Here is a 20073-nt window from a genome sequence, read left to right on the forward strand (position 1 = left end):
GGTATAATGGGCTATTAACTAGTTAACGGGCCGGATCGGGGATGTTTGAGATTGTCATTACCACTTAATTTATAGATGGATTTTTCCCCAAGTCTCTGAATCAAATATAGTATATTTGTTTGGTTGAACTCGTCCACATCTTGCTCATATAACAAAGTGACCCCACAAATGAACACATCAGTGGTAAATGTAACCTTAATCTGACTGCATTTACCTTTCCCAACAGTAGCAAACCACTCATCACGAGACAAATACAATAGGCAACGATTTTGTATAAGATTCGTAAAAATTTCCTTATCAACAACAAAGGTAGTAAAAAGTTCAAAGGCCCAATGATTCTGAGGCATATCACCAAGGGCTATCACACGAGCTCTAATAACATCACCCCAGCATACAGTTTTAGGTAGTGATGCAAAAATAGCAAATCCTATCCATTTACTATTATACCAATTTGAAGGCAGCTCTATGCTTATTGAATTCCTCTCTGTTAGAGTCAAGCATGAAGGAGAAATTATCTGAAATTCAATTCTTGATCCATACTAAACTTAATACCAAAAAGAATGATTTTAATAACTGGGATAAGCATACAGGGGTGCACATTAAGAAACCCTAATGTTTCAATCTAAGAAGAGCAACAAAACCCAAATATAAATAGCACAGGATACTGCCTATGAATATAATATTACCTATTCAATAACAATGACAATGTTTCATCGTCAGGGTCATGTGCTTTGCCTATGAACAAACTATTAAAATTCTCATTTTTTATAAGCATGTTCGCTTCAAACTTCTTCTGTTGAGGAACTCGTAAACCAAGTTGCTTAAGCTTATGAGAAACTTGAACAGCTGTGAATTTATTATCTGAATCCAATGCATTTGCAATCATGTAGCTACACTTCTTGTGCTCTTTGAATCTGTGAGGATCAAGCAAAGCCCAAACTTTTTTTATTTAAAAATTCAAATAATAACAAAATAACATATTCCATCACATCTTTATCAACTTTTTAGCATATTTGATGTAAAAGGAGACTTAATCTAATATTGTAACTAGAAACCAAGCTACGCAACACTCACTTCTCATATAGAGCTCTGATCATATCTTCCTGATTTGTAGTGGCAGAATTGCTCTTATAAAGCAACATACTTCTCAAATGAGTATCCCACCTATTCACAACCTCACATTGTGAGTAAAGTTCAGTTGAATTTGAGAATTAAAGATAAAAACTAAAAAGCCAATGGGACAACCAAAAAAAAAAATGTAAGAGCTTTATACCACTATAGGAAGGTCATCAGAATTGTGATTTCACCCATGCATGTAGCACTAAGTGCATTTCTAATGTGTCAAAATTATTGATCAAAAAATAAAAGATATGATAAATATTGCCAAAAACAATATATAGGAACAAAAAAGTGTTTTGCCTTAATTAAAAACGTAGTTTTAATTATATTCATGAGAAATTACCTTTATCTCTTCATTTTGAATCTTTCCTATGGTTCCAACATCCATAACTGGAGATCTTCCGGTTATATTTTTATTAGCGAATGGACCTCTCGATGGTCTATAAATCCCATACTTAGTTAGATCACCATATTCGAGTTTTGCAAGCATTGTGATTAGAGTATCCTCCATGTAAATTGGGAGATAATTCAACAAAGACATTCCTCGATGCACTAATTCTTTGGTTAGCACATGAAACTACAATCAAACACATTAGTATACAGTGAGTTAACTATTACAATGTTATAAAGGAAGAGGTATGACTTCAAAAATGTTTGGAACTATATTGCTCTAATGTAGATTTGACAATTAAAGTGATCATTCATATGTAATTTTACTATTTTAGTCACATGATTATTTTAATAAGTCATGTAAAATTTTTAAATAATACTCGTAAATAGTCTTATAAATTACCAAAAGATATATTAGAAAATATATCTCCAAACATATTTGAAACCAAATTTTTTTAAAATTATATATATATTAGATTTTAATGATGGGATCGAATTATATAAATTCCATGTGCAAGAGTTCTAAAAAGAAATAATGGATTGTTTTATTATTATTATCAGGTTCTAGTATAAATATATAATATTAATAAAAGTTAAAGGTTTCTTAACTTTTAACCATGAATTTCACATTTATAATTTCTTCTAGAAAGAAAAAAAAGGGTCCATATCTCTAATTTTCTTTAAAAAATTAAAAATATATATTAAAAGAATGTTTTTATTAAAAATATTTACTTATATGTTTCTGGAAAATGCTAGAGATACAAACTTTTTTACAATAGATTTTAAAAACTGCTGGTGGTGAGAGGTTATTAGTAAATGAAAAAGTGATGGGTCCATATGAAGACTAGTAAAAATTAAGAAGTTGTCCACAACAACAATTAGTAAAAACATTGTAAGATAGTTTGTGAATGTAGCATTACTCTATATTTTTAAGATATCTACTAAATATTATTTGGTTCAATGAGCTATTATGATTTAAGAGTAATTAGAGATCTCATAGCAAAAAAAGAGTAATTAGAGGTCTCATAATAGAAAAAGAGTAATTAGAGGAAAAATTACTATTAATAATTTGTAAACTTTTCTATTTTTATGAAATACATTAAATATATTATAAACTCTTATACAAATACAAATTTTATGTATCACTTTTTGTGTTCCACCAATAATTTTATAAACTTTTCTATTTTTGAAAAGAGTCATGTGTTTATTATTATTTTTTTCTTTTTGAATTTGGTTATTTTATAAGAAAAGTTAAACAAATATATGGTAAGTTGCGATTGATAGAATATAAAGTGGAACACAATATCCATTAACTTTTCTCTTGTTATTATTATAAGATATTGGGTTGGAGAGAGAGAGAGAAAGAGAGAGAACATGCATGCAAATTATACATACACAATAAGAAGAGAGAATCTTACCGGACTTCTAATGACAATTGAAGTGCGAGCTCCATGGTCTTCAAGGTCATAGGCAATCTCCATTCCAGAATTACCACATCCAATTACCAAAACATCCTTAGATGTATATCTCGAACCCAATTTGTAATGGCTGGAATGGAGAATCTCTCTTGGAAAACTTGACAACCCTTTAATATCAAGAATACAACCCTCATTATTCTCACCACTAGCAACCACTAAGAACTTAGCATGGTAAACTTCCACATTTCCTTTTAATGTGTTCTTAGCTTCAATTCTCCCTTTCTTTCCAGCTTCAACCAATGAAGCAGATTCGACAGTACAATGGTAGAGAGGCTTTATATCAAATTGTGAGACATAATCATCTATATATTTAAGAAAAAAAATCTTTGGGCATATAGGTAGGGGCATCAGGAGGGAGAGGCTTATGTGGCAAGAAACAAAATTCTTTTGCTAAATGGAGACCTAATCGATCATAGGTTCTTTTCTTCCAAAGAGAAGCATAACAATCTTCTCTTTCAAGGATCAAATGTGGGATGGAGTGGCGAGTAAGCATGCTAAAGTTGCAAGACCACGCTACAAAAAACGCGAGCTATAGTTGCGTTTTTTAGCCGCGTTTATAAAAAAACACGGCAATACCTGACCTATAGCCGTGTTTAAACGAAAAACGGCTATAGACCAAACCTATAGCCGCGTTTGTAAGTGACTTGAGTTGCGTTTTTACGTCCGGCCTATAGCTGCGTTTTCAAAAACGCGGCTATAGGTCCAACCAAATAATATTTTTTTTATAAAGGAGGGACTATAGCCGTGTTTCCTAGACACACGGATATAGACCTAACCTATAGCCGCGTTTTTTAAAACGCGGCCATAGGTTAGGTCTAAGCCGTGTTTGTAAGTGCCTTGAGCTGCATTTCTATGTCTGGCCTATAGCTGCGTTTTGAAAACGCGGCTATAGGTCCAGCCAAAAAATATTTTTTTAGAAGGATGGCATGTACAACGGAACAAATATTTTTTTATAAAGGAGCTGCATTTTTGAGTTTGGACTGTAGCCACGTGTTTTAAAATGCGGCTATAGGTCTAGCCAAATAATATATATTTTTAAAAAAAGATGGCCTGTGCATATTTTTTAAAAAAATTTCCCCCTACGGAGGGCTTATAGCCGCGTTTTCAAAAACGCAGCTATAGGTCTAGCCAAATAATATATATATTTTTTAAAAAGATGGCCTGTGCATCCGAATAATTTATTTTTTTTATATAAGGGAGGGGCTATAGCCGCGTTTTTATAGGTAACACCAATAAAATAAAAAAATAAAAAAAAGAACCCCACTTTCCCACCTACCCCCACTCTTATTTTTTCTTTCTTTGGTCATTCTTCAGCACGTCTGCTTAATTTCCTGGGTTTCTTTCTTTCTTATCTGCAAATCATTCCAAGGTCTTCTTTCTTTTTCTTTTTTTTTTCCCTTTTTCTTTCTTCCTTCTTCACTCCAGCACAACTCTTTTTTTTTTCTTTGTTTCTTTGCTGCTACTTCTTCTTTTCTTTTTTTCTTTCTTTCCTTCTTTTTTTCTTTCAACACAACGCGCACACTCCTCTCCCTCAGTGTCCCACCGGTACACTCCACACCACCATGTACTTCATTTTTCAAGCAAGAGTCACCGGGAAACTTCATAAGAAAAACTAAAGGCTCACTCATCTCTATTATTCAAGGTAAAAATTTTCTAATCTTTTAATGGATATTATACTTTTGCTAGAGGTTATTTTTGCTATTGTGTTGCTGATATTATGTTTATGTTTAAATGGATTTGTGTTCTTGAGCTTGTTCTCGTGTTTCTGAGCTTGTGCTTTTGTGTTCTTTGAATGGATACAGTGTTAAATTTCGGTTGGTTTTGTTGAATGAGAGGAGATTCATGGGTTTGTATTGTTATATTTTGGAGCACGTTGTATTTATATTGACAGTATGTTGTGTTTGATTTTGAATTTTTTGGGTGTGTTTGTATTGTGAGTATGTTGTGTTTGATTTTAAACTTTTTGGGTTTGTGTTTGATTTTGAATTTTCTGGGTTTGTGTTTAATTTTGAATTTTTTGGGGGAAAAAAAAAACCCAGAATTTTTTTTTTTGTTTTTAAAAAAACCTTAATTTTGAATTTTTTGGGGAAAAAAAAAACCTAGAAATTTTTTTTTTGTTTTCAAAAAAACCTATAGCAGAAATTATAAATGCAGCTAGAGCGGGTTTGTAGCCGCGTTTTGTAAAAACGCGGCTATAGACCCGCAGGGCTATTGCTGCGTAGTTTAGGCCTGGTTTGTAAACGTGACTATATCCTATAGCTGCGTTTTTGGGGTCTATAGCCGCCTTTTTGAAACGCGGCTACGATCAATACTTTTGTTTCCATGGTAATCTCAAATTCACAATTCGATTACTAAGGTCAAATATATATGATTTTTATCTTTGCTTTAATTTTCTAAGTACTTCCAAATTAAGTGTTGTGATGGATGTTCTTTCCTGTATCTGATTCTCTTCGATTTTGATTTCCATTAACTGTACATCATGATGTATACCCGTGCATGTATGCTACCCTAGAGACTACATGCAAACTATGCAACAACTCTGATGTAATGTAGTGGCTCTCTTGTTAAGTATGGATTGACTAGACTTAACTTATACTTACCAAAACAAGATATAAGCTTTGTTCATGGAAAAAGAAAACAGTGGGCTCTTGAGCTAGTAACAAATGAGTGCAGCAAAAACCTTATAATCATGGTACTAGTTAATAAAACCGTACTTCTTATATAGCTAGGTATTTAACAGATTGCACAATTGAGATAGTTATAAATAATATTCCAAAATAGAGAGAGAGAGAGAGAGAGAGAGAGAGAGAGAGAGAGAGAGAGTTACAAATAGTATAACAGATTAATAGGTCTTAATTTTGTGTTTCTTACAATTTTGTAAAGAATTGTTCATATTTCTTCATTTTGATTTCTAAACTTTCTGCATTCACTTTTTCATAAATAGATAACTAACTCAAATATTTAATCCGTCAAACACCTCATAATTATGAGTTTATCAACTAGCGTCGTAATTTGACTCTTTGAAGGTTTCAAATTGAACCTACTTCCTAGGATATAAAGTCATTTGGTTGTTAGTTGTTACTTTGCTAGTTTGGTATACATAACAAACGATACCTGCTCCTCGCAATAACATGAATCATAAATCTAGCACATTTGACGGTACAATTAATCTAGATCAATCTAGATTATTTGCAGTATTGCAATGTATATACTTGCATATTCGTTATTAGGTGAAACTAATTACTCATAACCATAATAGTTATAGTTATATTATGTAACGGTCATTAACAGGTTAAACTTGGATGATTGGATGTACCTAATACAACATTCTATATATTTATTCTAGCATTTTTTTTAGTTAATCTTTGTTATATCAATTCAATGGTATTACCGCATACCCTTAGTGCGATGGTCACTTCGCAAGTATAAGTGCTTGTTGAGTGTGGGGGTAAGAGCTGGGGTTCAAGTTTTCAAGTTGGAGCTTCACACACATATACACTTAGATTAGACTAGAATAGAATTCTATATTGTTAAAAAAAAAATCTATGATTAATGGTGATGACGTAATTTTTTTCCAGGAGGACCAATAATATATATATAAATGTAATGTAGAAATTGCAAGAAAGTGGAGGGTATTTTTTTTATTTTATATATTTATAAATCCAGGGGCGATGCTACTCCTCCCTTCGCTGGTGTTTACACTCTACGGGATAAGGTAGGTGTGTTGTTATCTTGGTTAAGTTATTCATATCATATTATATTGTATATCATAATAAAAGTTCCCTTCAAAAAAAAAAAAGTTTGACTTAAAAGTCAAGGTTGTGCCAAGTGATTATCATTTTTTTTTTATACAAGATAGAATTTCTACTCTAGCCTAATTTAAGTGTATATGTGTGAAACTCCCTCCTGGAGACTTGAACCCTAGCCTTTTCCCCTCACACCCCACAAGCATTTATACTTGTGGAGTGACCACCGCACCAAGTGACTATTGTAAGTGTACAATTGCACCTGGACCCAAAGAAAATTATGGGTTCAGGCCCAATGAGCCTTAAACAATGAAATTTGTAGAGTGTGGGCTTGAAATCTAGACTAAAGGTACTGAGAACTTGATAACAGGCTTTGGCGTGCAAACACTTGTAAATAACAAATGATAATTGCAAAAAATCCTCCTCAGACGTAAGCCGAGGACTACCTCCGTATTATTTCTCTTTCTTTCTTAAAGATTACAATTCTTAATTTCTCTCTCTTTTTTTTAGCCCCCCACTTTCTTTGGCCTTCACCCCCCTTTAAATACTTCTTTTTCTGATACTTTATCCACGTGTTGCTCAAACCCCCTCTAGATATTTCTTTTCTTAGTGCCTTTGAATAGTGACCAGAAGTTTCAGTTCTACTGTTCAGGGGTCACTTCCCCATTAATGCGGCTAGGGAGGTAAGTGCAGAGTCTTTAATGTGGAGGTGGCAGCCTTTGCTCTTGGTATTTTTCTAACACTGGTGTATCTAGAAGGTTCAGGGTTTCCCCATTTTAACCAACAGTCTTTCCAGAATTCTGCCTTGACCTTCGTAGTGAATCTCCGAGTTCTCTTGAATCTGTCCGAGGAGAAACTCACCCTCGGCTGTATCCTCGGACCCTCGGCGTATGGGCCGATTCGCAGTACTAACAAATCCTTAGCTCAAGAGTAGTTCGGCTATCCTTGCTAGAGCCCAAAGGCCCAAATGCCTGCTTGGGTCCTTTACTGCCCACAATAGCCCCTCAAAACTCTATTTTTCAGCATCCGAGGAGAAAAATAGGGTTTTGATCCAACGAGAACTTACCCCACACGTTTTGTAAATAACTGCGCGTGTGGACATCGTTTCGTGCTCCAGAGGATGCCACTTGGCGGTTTTATTTTAAAAAACGCGCGCATTTATTACCGTAAGTTACACCCTGTCTCCCACGTTCAACAGTGAGATGAGCATCCAACGGCCCTTGTTACCCCCTGAAAATTTGGGCGGGACGAATACAATTTCGAGGCCGCTTTCCCACACGTCGTGACGCTTTGGGAACCTGCGCCTTCATTTATTTCTTCAGAAGCTAATCCCATCAAAACATCAGTAATCACCTTTTCTCTGCAGAAATCTGTGGAAATTCGCACAACTTCAAATATGTAAGTGCTTATTCTTTTTCCTTAACCCATCCTCCTCGGATCCTGTCCTCGGCTCCCCTTTTAACCGTTCTCCCTCTTAGAACTTAGTCCTTCGTTCCTTTCTAATGGGAAAATTTAAGTGTCTAGTTGATACCGCCGCTGGGATGGAAGGTTTTAGAGCTAAGTATCACATTCCTAGCGACGTAGGTTTAAAATACTGCCCGGCGGAAGCCGTGGCCGGTTCTAGGAAAACCGGAGAGGTCATCATCCCGATGGTCACCTTCGTAGAAGGTGGGATGACCCTCCCAATGAAAAGCGTAACCAGGGAGTACCTCCACAACCACTGGTTGTGCCCCGATCAATGCGCTCCCAACGTTTTTAGAGTCTTAGGAAGCGTCGACGCTCTAAACGAGCAGATGGGTCTGAACCTCACTTGGCATGATGTCGCTTTTATGTACGAATGCCACAAACTCACTAGGGTAGGATACTATATCAAATCCCGCTCTAGCGTAGTTAGGTTAATCTCCTGTCTGCCCAAGTCCAATAAAGGCATGAAGGACAACTACCTCATCGTCTTAGGCAACTGGCACGACGGACCCCACTGCCCAGTTGAGTGGGGAGATCCAGGTGCGACACCTTAGGATCTAACTTCCCGCCCCATAATTCAATCTAAACATCTTAGAATGTCATTTGCCTTTACAAAATATTTGACTTTAGTTTATTACATGTTCTACGAATCTGACCATGTTTGTTTGTTTTGGTGTCTTTCTTTGCAGATAAACAACACGTGCGCCCCCGCTTGAGCCACTGCAATGTCGCAAATTTGAACAGAGTGCTTCGCTCAAAAGTGTTCGTAAGTGCAGACTTACAACTTAGGGCGGCTCATTTGATACTAGGGTACGACCCTATCTCCTCGGACTTCCAGGAGATCAAGAACGCCATTATTGCCGGTGACCGGCGGCGTAGGAGGATTCATGTAGCCAGACCACACTTCCTGGCCGACCACGACCTTCCTGACGACCCCCACACCATACTGTACTCACAACCGATTGCTGCGATCCCTCTCGCTACGCACTCTCAGGCAACTGTTGTCCCAGAGGAACAGGTGTCTTCTTAGAACACGTTGGACGAGGAGATAGAACAATTTCGATTCGAGGACGCCCCACGACCTCGTGGAAACCCGTTCGTTGTTCTTTCCGACGAGGAAGAAGAAGCAGCCGAGGCCTCTGGGATTGCGGGCTTAGTGATAGCGCGTCCAGACGATAGCTCCATTGAGGAAAACATGGACGAGCTTAAGGACCTTATGACCGCGAGAGGCGCAAGAGTGGCCAAAAAGGGAACGAGGGGGTCCCAAGCTCCCCCAGCCTTGCCACCACCCCCTCCTCCAGCAGACCCCAAACCTCCCGCCGACGATCCGAAGAAGAAAAGGAAGGTGGAGGCCGAGGGGGCCGGTGGCGAGAAGCAAAAGAAGGCACGACAATAACCACAACCAGCTCAGCAGCAGAAGCTGGACAAGGGCAAAGGCCAGGCTCGCTCAGTCGAGAGTGGGGAGATCAGAGACATGGCCGAAGTGCGTCGAGCACCGACCACCTGGTCTCCTGACCTAAGACTGGACGGCGCACCAATCCCCTGCCACTCCAGTATCAGGGCAATCCAACAAGGCCACGCCCACCACTTGGCCGAGGCATTGGAGCGTCCTCTTCTGCTGCCCAAGGATATGGAAATCTTGGAGAAGATGGGCCAACCTCAGTTGTTCCTTTCATTAAAAAGGGATTTAGCTCTGGTAAGTTTCACCTCCCACTTGTACTCTAGATTCATTTGTAAACACTTTACCATATTTTAACCTCCTGACATTTTTTGCAGGCCATCCAAGAAGTTTTCGCGGCCGAGAAGTTCGTGGAGGATTCTTGGAAGCGTGCTGGGATGGAGCAAGAGCTACGGCTAGAGGCAGAAAGGTCTCTAGGCCAGGTCCTAGCAGAGAATGGGAAGGTCATATCGCAACTGGCCGACTTAAAAAGAGAGAAGGATGGTGCCGAGGCCAGCTTAAAGACGATGGAGAACCAAGTGGAGGGGCAACGTAAGCTTCTTCGCCAAAAGGACGACGAGCTCTCTTAAGCCCAACGGGCACACTCTAATTTGGAGAAGGAGCTTACGCGGGCGAAGAAGGAGACTCGCGCCCACAAGCACGCACTGGAGGCCGCGAAGAAGGCCAGCTATCAGGAGGGAGTAAATGCAACACAAGAACGGTTGACAGAAGCCTTTGCGGCCTTGTGCCGATAGTACTGTCAACAAGTCTGGGGAGAGGCCATGAATGCAGCAGGGGTTCCTCAAGCTTCCGAGCTGAGGAAGCCCGAGAACATTTGGCTTCCCCTAGACATACAGATAGAAGACCCTCCTGTTGTTGCCTCCTCTGCCCTTCCTCCTGTGGTGCAAGAACTCGTTCCTGATCCTACAGAACCTGAAGGTTCCCATAAAGAGAAAGACGAGCGTGGTGGTGTCGAGAAGGAGCAAATTCAGAACGTGGAGCCCCTTGTTCCTTCAACAGACAAAGGAAAGCAAGTTCTGTCTACCTTTGAGCTGGAACTGAAGAGCACTGAGGCTGGCAGCAGCTCCCTCCAAGACCCCCCTCCCCAAGCTTAGGGCCTAGCATAGGACTTTCATGTACTCCTTTTTTGATGATGTATATAATTAATGAAGAAAAATTTTATTCAACTTTCACTCATGTCGTATTTGTTTTACTTTATTCTTTTTGTGCTTGTCATGAAAGTTCTCACTAATACATAGTTAAAGGAAGAACAGAATAAACAAATCTAACTCCAAGAGTTGCACAATTATAACCTCCAAACAGCCATGCGCATATTTTCTTTGCAAAGTAGAATATTTAAGAACCTAACAGAGATTAACTTAGTTTTGATATTAAACAATGCCTTAGTTAAAAAACTCATATGATGGTTAAACTTTTGTAATCTGAGGCAATCATCTAAATCATAAAATATTATCTTTGATCAAGAAATCAAATTGTTTGATTTTGATCAAATATTAAAAGGCCTTATGTGTGTATAGTTATATAGAATAATAAATTTCTTAATGTATGTTGATGACATTCTAATCATTTAGAATGACGTTGATTTATTGTCATCAATGTGTTTTTGGTTGTCTAGTCCTGTTTGATATAAAGTACTTGGGAAAGACTGGTCACATCCTAAGAATTAAACTTTGTTATAATTCAGAAATTAGGATGGTGGGTCTATCTCAAACTGCTTAAATAGATTAGATTCTAGCTAAGTATAGCATATAATACTTCAAGAAATGATTCTTTCATTTTAAGTTTGAAGTTCCTTTATATAGGATTGTGGTCCTAAGACATATAAAAGGAAGAGCATATTAAGACGGTCCCTTATATCAAATAGATAGGAAGTCTTTATATTATGCTACATGCTAGGCTAAATATCTATTTTACGGTGGGCATAGTAAGCAAATATCAATTGAATCAAAGATCATTTAATTTAGTGGGAGTAAAGCATATACTCAAATATCTTATGGGAATAAGGTGTTATATGCTTGTCCACAGAAGTGAAGTTTTGATTATTACTGGATGTGCAAATACTGATTTGTAGTTTGATTGTGATTCATGAAGTTGGACTTCAAGATATGTGTTCATCCTTGGTAGTGAAGATACACATTATGAAGTTGAACTTCAAGATATGTGTTCACTCTAGGTGGTGAAGATACACATTAAGTGTAAATGATATCTTCTCATTAGAGAGATATGAGTACATGAGAAATAGTAGTAGTAGAAAAGATAATTTATGCAATAAATTTGGCTGTAACTTGTTTCCAAGCCTTGCCTTAGAGTAATTATGAATTACTCTAAAGGGAAATAAGTGTCAGATATATGATAAATTGTCTTTGAGGGCAAGTGGGAGATTGTTGGGGTTTATGCCCTAAAACCCAATTTATTGGCATGTATTTAATAATTAAATTGTTTAATTATATGAGACTATCTATAAATGAACTAAGACATTATCATAGTCCATGAGATGCATTGTATGTGATTTATGTGAAAAGTCACAGAAGATATAAATCACAAGTTCTTTGTAAATTCAGAAGTTTAGTTCGTAGTCAATGATGAAATTGGACGTTTCATCTGCAAAGACTATAACATATCAACTAAGATGATTTGTCTTGATCATGGAAGTGGAGACTTCTAGTTGATATGTTGATATGTTTTAAGAGTTAAGACATATTGAACTTGACCGCTGTGAGATTTATTATTCTCCTAACGACTGTCAAATGAATAATAAATCTCACAATTTCTATTTATATCAACTCTAAATCCTGAGAGAATAATAGATCTGATCATGAGATGTAGGTTGCTTTGATATATCAGGAGTGAGATCTATTAGTTACGGTCAAAACCTCAGTATGTTGGGCATCCGCATTTAGTGTTGATGGAACATATATTCTCATGATGGAATTCATAGTCTCTTAATGGAGATACAAAATATTCCCTTGAGATAAGTTTAATGAATTTAGTTATTCAGAGTGTTGGGCCCAACCACTTTAGTAAGGAGTTACTAAAGTATATATTTATGAAATTGGATTTCATATATATATGACGAATAACATAAATGATTAAACCGGGTACTCAAGGATTAAGATGTAGTAATCTTCAAAGTGGCAGTCTATATTCATGACTTTGGATTACTACGAATATTTTAATGAAGGGGTTGTATGCATAATAAAGTCTTGGGATATAATTTATTAATAAGGCCTAGAGTGCAATTATATTTATATAGTGGTATTAAATATAATTAATGGTAACTTTGAGCTTGTCAAGAGTTGACGGAAAAGCCCAAGGCCCATTGGAGCTAGTGTCTTATTGGTCCTTTTTGGTCTCACTCCAAGCCACACACTAAAGCCCAATTGGAAAGGCCCAATAGGCCAGCCTAATTAGATAATCAGTTAGTTATAAAGAGAGAAACATACAGAATTTTTATTAGAAGAGATTAGAAAAGAAAAAGAAACGGTGTGTGAGAGAGTGTGAGGCACACTTTCATTCTCCCTTTGAAAAACTGATTGAGAGACCACACATCTTGGGCGTAAAGTGGAATTGGAGTGAAGATTAAAAGTGTTCCCAAGTGCTTCTAATCTTTGTTTTGAATTTCTCCACACCAAGGTACGCTATCTTGTTCTTAAATTCTGAAATTTACATTGTGCACGTTATCAATCATGAATGAAATAGATTCTAGTTCGTTGCTTCCGCTGTGGGTTTTGTATGAGATACAAAACCATAATTTTTCCTTCAGCGACTTGTGGCTGAACAGTGAAGGCTCACTCTCAAAGGAACAAAGGCAATATGGTCCAACATTTCTCACCATCTCGCAAACAAGTGGTCAGTGTCCCTAGGTTTTACACAGCAAAGAAGTCTAGGGTGAGGGTGCAAGTTGCAGATTCAGGGGGGGAAGGGGGAAGAGTGTTCATGAAAAAAATGATAGACACTTCAGAGTTCAAGTTTCGGCGCCGGTGTAGAAGAATCAATTGGACAATCAAGGGACCATTAATCACTGCATTAACCATGAAAGGAAAGCAGAGTCAGATTTAGTAACACATGCATCAATAACGGGAAAGGAAATTAATTCAGAGCAATCCAGCCAGCTAAACCCAACCCTGAGTCCTACGGAAACCCTAAACCATCACCCACATGTCTCCTTTAATCATCCAACGTATGACAATATCATTGAGGCAGCACCAAAGGAATCAATCACAGCCTTTACTACCCAGCCAAACCATAACTCCCCACCAACCTTAAACACTATTTACAGCCCAAATAACTTACCTCATCCACACCTTAACTACCCTAATAACCCTCCAACAGCTGGCATCCCACGTGACACACATGAGGCATGTAAGTTAGAAAAAACCAGCACAACCACGATGGACTAGGATAGTGCGACTAGCTTCAGTGCAATCTACTTCCCAAGGCTGTGACATCCAAAAATTAGGGAAATGTATGCTCACGCATGATGAGGACCACTCGGAGTTACCTTCAAAAAAATTACAGGTTTCAAAGAGAGGTTTGGACAATCAATTTGAAGTGGCGGAGGCTGAGGTTCAGCCCCGCCAGTCGCCATGAATCTTTTAGTGTGGAACTGTCGGAGGCTTGGGAACCTCTGAACAGGGAGAAAGCTTGGAGAAATAATCTGAGCTAAAGATCCCTCTATTGTGTTTTTAGCCGAGACATGGGTAGACGAAGCAAGGCTAGAGATTGTACAAAGGAATATTGAATTCGAATACAGGTGGTTAGTGCCTAAGGAAGGGCGAGGTGGGGGTATTGCACTTTTTTGGAAAGCTTTGGTTAACCTTGAAGTGGTGGATTCATCAAAGTACTACATTGACACAATATTAGAGAAGGGCACAGATGATGAGTGGAGATTCACAAGTTTCTATGGGGAACCAGAAACCTCAAAAAGAATCGAAGCATGGGATAGACTTTGATCCTTAAACCACCATTCTCAGAAGCCGTGGCTGTGTGTAGGGGATTTTAATGAAATCATCAAGCAAGAAGAGAAGTTAAGGGGAGCACCACGAAACATTGGGCATATGAAAATCTTTAGGGATGTTGTTGAGGAGTGTGGTTTTATGGATCTTGGTTATGTGGGTTCCCAATTCACTTGGTGTAAGCATTTCACGGATGGGCATTCCTTATGGGAAAGACTTGACCGAGGCTTAGTAAATAATCCTTGGTCCATGAAATTTCCAGGTTCTAGAGTTTTTCATCTCCAATGCAATTCTTCAGATCATTGTCCACTTTTAATTAACCTTTTGGGGTTTGATCCACCACCTCATAAGCGACCCTTTAGATTTGAAGAGATATGGCTGTCGGATGAAAGATGCTTCAAAACTGTGGAAGCTTCATGGTCCTCGATACATGGTGGAGCAAGTGATGAGTGCATCTTAAAGTGGGTTGAGACTTGTGGAAGAGATTTAGCTTGGTGGAAAAAAAATATTTTTGGGAATGTCAGGAAAGAATTGGGGAGGAAGAAAGCCCAATTGGTTAAAGCCGAAAAGGATTCTATTGTTAGTGGGGTGAACCATAAAGTCCATAAGCTTAAAGAGCAAATCAATGTTTTCCTTGATAGGGAAGCAAGGCTATGGTGTCAACGTTCAAGAGTATTATGGCTACAAAATGGCGACAACAACACCAAATTTTTCCATTGCCAAGCAACTAAAAGACATAGGAGGAACTTGATCTGTGGAATTAAAGATGAAACAAATATTTGGCAGGTCAATTCAAAGTCTATTGCTTCGGTTTTCATCAGGTATTACAAAGAATTGTTTACCACTTCAAAAATGAACACACAGATGAATATTCTTGATCACATTCCACGGGTAATCATAGAAGACATGAATGCAACAATTACGGGTTAATTCTTAGAATCAGAAGTGGTCTCAGCACTGAAGCAAATGGCCCCTTTGAAAGCTCCAGGCCCAGATGGAATGACTCCATTATTCTATCAGCACTTTTGGGGCTTAGTGGACAATGATGTTACGAGCTCAGTTTTATCTTGACTCAATTCAGGTACTCTCCCTCACCCTCTAAACCATACCTTTATCACCCTTATCCCCAAAACAAAAAACCCCGAATTGGTTCAAGAATATCGCCCCATTAGTTTATGCAATGTTCTGTATAAAATTTTCTCTAAAGTTCTTCCAATAGACATAAGAAAATTTTACCCTTTATCATCACCGAACACCAATCTGCCTTCACAAAAAATAGACTCATTACTGATAATATTTTGGTGGCTTTTGAATCATTGCATTGTATGAAAAATCAAGTTTCAGGGGATACAGGTTATATGGCAATAAAGCTCAATATGAGCAAAGCTTATGATCGGGTTGAATGGGTGTACCTTGAAAACATTATGAAAAAAATGGGGTTAAGTAAGCAATGTATTGGGTTAGTCATGGCTTGTGTTCAATCAGTGACATATTCAATTCTAGTTAATGGAGAACCCCACGGTTTAATCCAACCAACTAGAGGCATTCGACAAGGGGACCCTTTGTCTCCTCTTCTTTTCCTCTTTTGCACTGAAGGACTAAATGGCCTCATACAACAAGCAGCTTTAAGGGGGGATATCAAAGGGTTCTCCTTATGTCGGAGGGGACCAAAACTAACCCATTTTTTATTTGCAGATGATAGCCTAATTTTTTGCAAGGCAACCCAAAGGGAGTGTGGGCATATTTTGAACATCTTGGAAAGATATGAGAAAGCATTGGGGCAGAAAGTTAACAAGAATAAAACAGCAATTTTTTTCAGCAAATCAACCAAGGAGAACGACAAATATGACATCAAAACTGCCTTGGGGTTACAGGAGATAGAACACTATGAGTAGTATTTGGGTCTACCTTCATTGGTTGGGAGAAGGAAGAAACAAAGCTTTAACCTCATTAAAGAAAAGATATGGTGAAAACTACAAAGTTGGGAAGGAAAACTTTTGTCTCAAGCGGGTCGTGAAGTCTTGATTAAGGCGGTCATCCAAGCTATCCCAACCTTTACCATGGGGTGCTTCAAACTACCATTGGAGTTTTGTCATGATATTGAAGCTTTGATCAAGAAATTTTGGTGGGGACAAAAGGAAGAGAGAAGGAAAATTCATTGGTTGAAATGGGAAGAATTGACAAAATCAAAACTTGAAGGAGGAATGGAGTTTAGAGACTTGGCTTTGTTTAATGATTCACTTTTGGCCAAGCAAGTTTGGCGACTTTTAAAAAATCAAGACTCATTGTTCTATAAAGTTTTTAAGGATCGGTTTTTCCCAAAGTGTTCAATAATGGAAGCTAAAAATTCGAGGGGGGGGGTCGTATGCATGGAGTAGTATTTTACATGGGAGGGATGTCTTAAAAAGGGGGTGTACATGGAGAATAGGAAATGGGAAATCTATGGGCATATGGGGGACTAATTGGCTTCCAAGGCTGCAAGCTCCACAGGTCCGTTCACCAATCTGTGATTCATTGGCTGAGGCAAGAATGGAGATTCTTATTTATAGTGAACTGAGGCAGTGGAACCACAGTATGGTTGAGGGAATTTTTGTACAGGAGGAAGCAGAGTTAATCAAGAGTTTACCATTAGCAACAGAGGAATGCGAGGATTGCCTTTTCTGGCTGTTCACACACAATGGGGTGTATAATAGCAAATCCAGGTATCTATTTCTTAAAGCAGAGGAAGCACCAACTGATGCTACGGTGCAGGAGGGTTCAGATAAGGCATTCTGGAAGGGTATTTGGTCCTTCAAATTCCAAATAAGATGAGAAATCTACTATGGAGAGCTTGTCAAAATTCTTTGCCCACCAAGCAGAATCTGGTACGCCGCACAATCATCGACGACCCACTCTGTGACAAATGCAAGATAGAACCTGAAATTCCCCTTCACGCCCTCTGGTCTTGCAACGAACTCAACGTCATTTGGGAGGATGAATCTTTATGGGCTTGTCGTTGAACCAACGTATTTATGGACTTCAAAGAACTGCTCTCTTGGATGATTACTTCGCACCAAAAAATAGAGTTGTTCTCAGTCACGGTGTGGACAATTTGGACACATCAGAACCGAGTTAGGAATAACCAACCTTGTTACAGTCCCAATCAGCTCGTGAACATGGCCAAAGAAATCCTATTGGAATTTCAGGTGTTGCAGAAACCATCTCTACCATAGTCCACACCAACCTGGGTTCATTGGAGTGCTCCTGTCTTGGACATGGTGAAGATCAATTTTGATGGTGCAATATTCAACAAGGAGCAAAAATCAGGGATTGGGGTAGTTATACGCGACGCACAGAGAGCTGTCTTGGCCTCTTTGTCCAAGAACTTAAGCCGATCTTACTCATCATTTGAAGTTGAGAGTATGGCTGCAGCCATTGTATAGCAACTAGCTTCGGACCTGGGCTTCCAAGATGTTATTTTGGAGGGGGATTGTCAGGTACTTATGCATGCCCTCAAAAATGACAGCCCCTACTTATCTCCAACTGGTATATTTCTTGATGACGTGAGGACAAGGGCAATTCGTTTTAGGAAATTACACTACTCTCATGTTAAGAGAGAGGGTAATAGGGTTGCTCATGGATTAGCTCGTTTTGTTTTAAATATTTCAGATTATAGGGTGTGGATGGAGGATGTTCCACCACAGTTTCAGTCTTTTGTTTCAACAAATGCTATTGGTTTTCAGTGAATAAAAAGGCATAACGTTGATTCTCAAAAAAAAAAAAAAAAATTCCCCCTTCAATTGTCACTTATTTTTATGATTTTATTAGACAAAGGAACATTAGCCGTATATGCTTCGTTCTTCTTTTCCTGACATACATGATACAACTTGTGTTGTGTCCTACATTATATGATTGTATCAAATCAAATGAACATCTTCTCCTTGTTTCACCTTTCACATTTTGCTATATGGTGTAGTATTATCTATTCAGTTTGACTCTAAAATAGGCAAAATATATATATAGACACACATGCTTGACCATCTATAAAGTTTAAAATATCTTAAAGTACGATATAAAGGAGTAACACTATAGTCTACACAGACCAGCCTCCATAACTGAAGTGCAAAATTTTCCGACTCTACTTCCGGCTATAAATTAAAACATAATTAAAATGGGCAACGGCAAAGTCTCTCTCAAAGTCCTTTTTTTTTTATAAAAAAAATCACATTTATGATTAATTAGTTTTTAACTTTTTATAAGACCATTGATGTGCATTTACGTATGCTTACAATCGAAAAATAGAATTTCCTCAACCAAAAAAAAAAAAAAATTCACAAAATAGAAATGCCACAACTATCATAAGTTTCATGACATACTCGGTCATTTTCTGTTGAGAATTTTCCCAAATAAATATGTGGGGGGTAAAGAACTAAAGATGAATTTAGTTGTTTATCCGAAAAGTCTTTCATAAGATGAGAACTTTACCCCCCCCCCCCCAATATTTTAAATGGAGTGTGCTCTGTATGTAGGTTGCAAAAACCCTCAAATACTGTTAAAATTTTTTGTTGTTGAATAAAGGATAGAAGTCCGAATTTTGCCTATAACAAAACCAATCAATGTCTTAACTTGATAATAAAAACAATCATCATAAAATAGTTGTCATATGCTCAGCTCCTATCATAACTATTACAAAATAAATGTAAAGTACTCTCAAATAGAAATAAGAGAAGTTGGGGAAAAAAATCATTAGTTGAATCCTTGTGATATATATATAATAAATTTTTTTTTTTCTAAATCTAATCTAAGTGTATATATGTGTGTCATCTTAAAATAAAACCTCATACTTTTATTATTGTACCAAACTTGAACTCACCTATGGTCTTAAGTAGTTAATAATTTTTAAGCACTTGTTAACATTAGAGGAAAGCATGGGATTGAGTTTGAGAATTTTTTCAACCCTACCCTTTATCAGGTTGAGAAATTTCAAACAAAACCCAACACGTATGTAGAACTAACCCAACCTACGAGGGTCATGTTGGGTTGGGTTAGTGGGTTATGCTTAGATGCATTCATACATTGTATGAAATTGGACTTTCATAAATTATTTAGGCCAAAATGGGCTTTTGCCCTTTCTTTTTAAAAAATCCAGCAAAATGCCCCACGTTTAAAACTAATTAGGAAAATGCCCTTATTTTGATACTCAATTTTCTAAAAATTGAGTTTCAAATATAAAACTCGATTTTTGGAATATTGAGTTATAGCAAACGTGAACTTAGGAATTTTTTTTTTTTTGGTACTCAAGTTCATGGAACTTGAGTACTTTACATGATACTCGAGTTAATTTTTTTTTAAATTTTTTCAGTTTGCTATAACTCGATTGTTCAAAAATTAAGTTTTAATTTGAAACTCGTTTTTTAGAAAATCAAGTTTCAAAACAGAGGCATTTTCCTAATTAGTTTAAAATATGAGGGATTTTGCTGAAA

General features: G+C 37.5%; 1 protein-coding gene and 1 pseudogene across 1 annotated transcript; one reads left to right on the forward strand and one right to left on the reverse strand.

Annotated features, from left to right (window-relative positions):
• Positions 1 to 1438: 1438 nt before the first annotated feature.
• Positions 1439 to 3480, reverse strand: LOC142640126 (putative indole-3-pyruvate monooxygenase YUCCA10; annotated as a pseudogene).
• Positions 3481 to 14713: 11233 nt separating this feature from the next.
• Positions 14714 to 15541, forward strand: LOC142640201 (uncharacterized). The gene has a single exon (XM_075814306.1). It carries the CDS (start codon positions 14714 to 14716, stop codon positions 15539 to 15541), a length of 828 nt encoding a protein of 275 aa, XP_075670421.1.
• The last annotated feature ends 4532 nt before the right edge of the window (positions 15542 to 20073 follow it).

This window comes from Castanea sativa, chromosome 1 (genome assembly GCF_040712315.1).
Source record: "Castanea sativa cultivar Marrone di Chiusa Pesio chromosome 1, ASM4071231v1".
NCBI classification, from domain to species: domain Eukaryota; kingdom Viridiplantae; phylum Streptophyta; class Magnoliopsida; order Fagales; family Fagaceae; genus Castanea; species Castanea sativa.